This window comes from Corticium candelabrum, chromosome 17 (assembly GCF_963422355.1).
Source record: "Corticium candelabrum chromosome 17, ooCorCand1.1, whole genome shotgun sequence".
NCBI classification, from domain to species: domain Eukaryota; kingdom Metazoa; phylum Porifera; class Homoscleromorpha; order Homosclerophorida; family Plakinidae; genus Corticium; species Corticium candelabrum.
Window position 1 is genome coordinate 5,254,493 of NC_085101.1, and position 5,767 is coordinate 5,260,259.

The 5,767-nt window shown below is 40.4% G+C and overlaps 1 protein-coding gene across 1 annotated transcript in view; it reads right to left on the reverse strand.

The window, feature by feature from the left end:
• Positions 1 to 5,028, reverse strand: part of LOC134193054 (putative sodium-coupled neutral amino acid transporter 11) — a 7,172-nt gene extending 2,144 nt beyond the window's left edge. The window contains exons 1-6 of the mRNA XM_062661840.1: positions 4,917 to 5,028; positions 4,791 to 4,861; positions 4,662 to 4,719; positions 507 to 528; positions 285 to 446; positions 110 to 222 (exon numbers count right to left, since the gene is read on the reverse strand). Of these exons, the coding sequence (XP_062517824.1) occupies positions 110 to 222; positions 285 to 446; positions 507 to 528; positions 4,662 to 4,719; positions 4,791 to 4,861; positions 4,917 to 4,988 (498 nt within the window). The 5' untranslated portion in view covers positions 4,989 to 5,028. The remainder of the gene's footprint in view (positions 1 to 109; positions 223 to 284; positions 447 to 506; positions 529 to 4,661; positions 4,720 to 4,790; positions 4,862 to 4,916) is intronic.
• Between the last annotated feature and the right edge of the window lie 739 nt (positions 5,029 to 5,767).

Here is a 5,767-nt window from a genome sequence, read left to right on the forward strand (position 1 = left end):
TGTGAGTGTGTGTGTGCATGTGCCCATTTGTGTGTGTGTGTGTGTGTGTGTGTGTGTGTGTGTGTGTGTCCATTTGCGTGTGGTGTGTACACACATATGTATTCAACACCTCTCTTGCAACAAAGCACTCGATAGGAAATGTCAGCATAATCGTAATAGCATACAAAAACCGAGTAACAAGCAGCAGTACATCATCAGGACAGTAATTTCTCAGTAGATCTCCTACAATTCACAAGACCTTGTATCTCTTAACTCATCAGCTACAGCGAATGAGTGTACAGTACCTTCTGTGTTCCCTGTAAACGTCAAATACCCAGCTAGTCCTAGAACAGAACAAGCACACCAAGAGACGAACACAGAGATGTGAGTCACACGACTAAATTTCTCTATTGAATAATTCTGAATAGATTTATAGATCAGAAAGCTGTTGTGATGACAAACAAACGCTGTGGAGATTGAAGGAAAAATCTTTAATGTCGATCTCAAACACTAAACAGGTTTCATACCGAATGCCATGATTCCAACTGCCTGTAAACAGTAACATGACAACATTACAACTGCATTCTAGTGTATAGAAAGCAGCTAAGAAAGCATGTCATAATACACGAAACTATTGTATTGGAGGGATGCATCTTACAACACACTACAGGGTTGTCCCCAGGGTACAAAAGACACGGCGCTCCGCCATGCCTTGGCTTTCACTTGGTACAGGCCCGCCATGCTTTGCTGTATGAGTAGGCAGTGATTAGCTATGAAGACAATGGACTTGTATTTGTATTTTGAAAAGTTGGAAGTTGTTTCAGGCTAACAAGTAGTTCCTGGGATGCTTGGTTTGAAGATAAGACCAAATAGGACAAAGGCTGCCATATGGTATGAACTTAATTGTAATACAAGTGCTCAAAGATAAACACTGGTCTTGCACTCTGCCCACTATTTAGGTCAGTATCTGATGGTAACAAACCAAGTCTGTAGATATCTGGCCTTCCTATCCTATATAAAGGCAGGTTCTCAACTTCTTGAGGTCTGGAAATTTTCCCACTCTCATTAATATAGCTATCATGTGGACAAGCACAGTGAACTAGGACAGAGAGAAACTTTTTTTACATAAAAAGATAAACCACTTTGTTCCTTTGTGCCTGAGCATTCTGTGACAACAGTTTGTGGCATCTCAGCTTAAGCAAACCTGCATCAAAGCTTTTGGTGGTCTAACCATCAAAATTGGAATAGGCGGGACCAAAATTTGAGGTGGGCGTGGTTATTTCCGCCGTGCCTTCCAAAAATCCTGGAAACACCCCTGCACTAGATTATTGTATTGGAGAGATGCATATCACAATACACTAGACTATTGTATTGGAGGGATGCATCTCACAATACACTAGACTATTGTATTGGAGGGATGCATCTCACAATACACTAGACTATTGTATTGGAGAAATGCATTTCACAATGCACTAGACTATTGTATTGAAGAAATGTATCTCACAATACACTAGACTATTGTATTGCAGGGATGCATCTCACAATACACTAGACTATTGTATTGCAGGGATGCATCTCACAATACACTAAACTATTGTATTGGAGGGATGCATCTCACAATACACGGTTTAGACCCATTTATTCAAATAAACAGGGAGCAACTAGCTAGTACCAGGCCAACGCACGTAACAATAGTGCGGTACCAAAAATATACAAGCTAGTCTGGGGCTCTATAATCTCTTGCACTGCCCCTCGTAATGCATGCGCAAAAGACTAAGTACACGAAACATCAAACTAAATAAGTAAACAGCAATAAGTTATAATACAGTTACTTCATATTTCTCATTATCCATATCCTGTGTGACTCTTCAATAGAACAAGTGATGATTGAAGATATTAAACATTTACATTCCTTGGTTGTTGCTTTAAGGATTTGAAGAAAATGGTCCAGTCCATGATGATCAATGATACCCCTTGAACCAATAGAGATGTTTATTTGCTGGCAATTGTAACTTGATCTTATCTCTTCGACCAGTTCAGTGTATCTATCACACTTGCGTTGGTTTGCTGACTGAAAGTTTGTTTCATAGCACACCTTCAGTTCAATTATATAGACTCTGTTGGTTCTTTCATTCCAAATAATAATGTCAGGTCTTAACCTTGAATTAATAATGTGTGAAGGGAAGGGCACATCACTACATTCAAGGTCAGCATAGATAATATTTTCTTTGGGCAATTTCAACCTTGCCATATTGTACAATATTCTCAGAATAGACTCATGACGATGAGTATATAGACCTTTATTCAAAAGAACTGGACAGTTGTTTAAGACGTGTAGTAAGGTCTGCCTTTTTCCACAATTAGGGCATTGATCACAAGACCTCCTCTAATTGTATTGGAGGGATGCATCTCACAATACACTAGACTATTGTATTGAAGGGCTGCATCTCACAATACACTAGACTATTGTATTGGAGGGGTGCATATCACAATACACTAGACTATTGTATTGGAGGGATGCATCTTACAATACACTAGACTATCGTATTGGAGGGATGCATCTCACAATACACTAGACTATTGTATTGGAAGGATGCATTTCACAATACACTAGACTATTGTATTGCAGGGATGTATCTCACAATACACTAGACTATTGTATTGGAAGGATGTATGTCACAATACACTACACTATTGTATTGGAAGGATGCATTTCACAATACACTAGCAGGGTTCAAAAAACCGGTCGCCAAGTTGCCAAATGGCGATCTCTGTCACAGGAATGGCGACTAGTCAAGTCTACCAAGTCGCCATGCCGTAAATAAACCGTGACGAAGATAGACTCTCCAGATTTCTGAGTTTAGTAGGAGCTTGAAACTAGTACGGCGTAATCTGGATACACAAAAACCTCAACTTTGCTGTCTACATGAACGTAAACTGTCCCCCTGTGTGTTCCGTGATAATAGACTCGTACCAAGTCCTTCTCCTCCTTGCACGCGCTCCACATGTTTTGGCACGTGCTTTTTGTTCTCCTGGCAAGTGGAGCAAAAAGCACGTGCCAAAACACGTGGAGCGCGCGCGAGGAGGAGAAGGACTGGGTACAAGTCTACAGTGATAATGCGCTAAAGCAGGTGCACAAGGAATGACACTTACCTGCACTGGGAAACACTTAGGTAATTAAGTAATTAAAGAAACTGCACAATAGCCTCGATTTTGACTGGCTTCCCGCACAAAGGCGTGCGTTCAGCACTTACCAAACTTGACATGTGCAAAGCCAGAGCAATTCTAGCCGAGATCGGCAAATACCAATATTCCCAGAAGCCAGCTACTAGTTTTCTTGTCTCGGTCCCAACTAGATTTGCTGGCTAGGGATATGATACCAGATGATGCTCCTGCAAATCTGCTTCCAGTAGCTGTGGGCGCAGACGGAAGCTGCGGCTATCGGGCCATTTCTTTGCTTTTTGCGGGGCACGAAAAGTGCCATAAAGAACTGCGGCTTCACACTGTTCTTGAGCTCATGCTCAATTACATCAGTTGCTGCAAAGGAACGTGCTTAATTAACCTGCAAGTATTCATGTCTCCATAATTAATTAGGCTTCCCATGATGCATCGCGTGACTCCTAATTGAAAGTTAAGTGTAACAAACTGTTGAACATAGATATTAATGAAGCGCCTTCTGTGCCTGCATGTGATTACATTGCCGCATCATACCATTGAACTGTAACAAAAAGTAAGTAGCTATAATAAGCCTATTAAAGAGACTGTTTGACTAATAACTTCTGAGCATCACAAGTAGGCGTGGCCCACATACATTTATTGAGGGGCGTGGTATAATAAGAATTACTTTGCCAACCAACATTTCTTAGGTTTTTCGAACCCTGACTAGACTATTATTGGAGGGATACATCTCACAATACACTAGACTATTGTATTGGAGGGATGCATCTCACAATACACTAGACTATTGTATTGGAGGGATGCATCTCACAATACACTAGACTATTGTATTGGAGGGATGCATCTCACAATACACTAGACTATTATATTGGAGGGATGCATCTCATAATACACTAGACTATTGTATTGGAGGGATGCATCTCACAATACACTAGACTATTGTATTAGAGGGATGCATCTCACAATACACTAGACTACTATTGGAGGGATACATCTCACAATACACTAGACTATTGTATTGGAGGGATGCATCTCACAATACACTAGACTATTGTATTGGAGGGATGCATCTCACAATACACTAGACTATTGTATTGGAGGGATGCATCTCACAATACACTAGACTATTATATTGGAGGGATGCATCTCATAATACACTAGACTATTGTATTGGAGGGATGCATCTCACAATACACTAGACTATTGTATTAGAGGGATGCATCTCACAATACACTAGACTATTGTATTGGAGGGATGCATCTCACAATACACTAGACTACAGTATTGGAGAGATGCATCTCACAATACACTAGACTATTGTATTGAGGGATGCATCTCACAATACACTAGACTATTGTATTAGAGGGATGCATCTCACAATACACTAGACTACTGTATAGGAGGGATGCATCTCACAACACCAGACTGTTGCAATAAAAGTATGGATCTAGTAATACACTAAACTATTGTATTAAAGAGTTGCATCTCCCAATTCACTGGCACACCTGAAAAAATCCCGATCGAGCAATAGAATATCCATCTGACGTCACTGGAATATCAGGCCTACAACAGAACATAAAACAATCAACCAATCAAGTAAAAATCGTAAAATCAAAATGACAAACTGTACATACCCCATCGTTCCTGCTCTGATTATAATTACCAGAACAATAAACCCAACACACAAAATCGAGATAGCTGACACCTACACACACAAATAATAACACAAAAAAGCTCTTATGCTTCGTACCCAATCCTACCTTGCCAAGCTTCTCGATCTCTTTGTACAGTGACAGAGGCAGCATGACAATCATGACCATCAAAAATTTCATAAATTCAGGAGACGTCAACACAGAACCTTCCACTAGAACAACACAATAGTATCACTGCTGTCCTACTGCTGTTTGTCGTGCTGTCTGAACTAACTAGGTGATACAGTAAGAAAACGCTACATCTGTATGTCTGTATGTGTGTTTGTCCAACTACCTGTGTGGCCTTTATGTTTGTTTTCCATCTTCAATGATTGTGTAACTTGTCTGTCTGTCTGTTTGTCTGTGTGTCTGTCTATCTGTACGTCTGTCTGTCTTTCCATCTGTCCATCTGTTTGTGTGTTCCATCTGTTTATCTGTCTGTCTGTCTGTTTATCTGTCTGTCTGTCTATCTGTCTGTGTGACTGGTCTGCCTGTCTGTCTGTTTGTCTGTCTATCTGTCTGTCTGTCTGTCTGTCTGTATGTCTGTCTGTCTCTGTTTATCTGTCTGTGTGTCTATCTGTCTGTCTGTCTATCTGTTTATCTGTCTGTCTGTCTATCTGTCTGTCTGTCTATCTGTTATCTGTCTGTCTGTCTATCTGTCTGTCTGTCTATCCGTCCATCTGTTTGTGTGTTCCATCTGTTTATCTGTCTGTCTGTCTGTTTATCTGTCTGTCTGTCTATCTGTCTGTGTGACTGGTCTGCTGTCTGTCTATCTGTCTGTTGACTGCAATGTGTAGGCCAAGTCCATTAATGTGTTATAATTTGCTTAGTTATGAAGGACTGGTAGATATTTGAAAGTTTCCTGTACATACGTAGAGTTTTGATGATAATAAATGAATCTGTCTGTTTGTCTGTCTGTC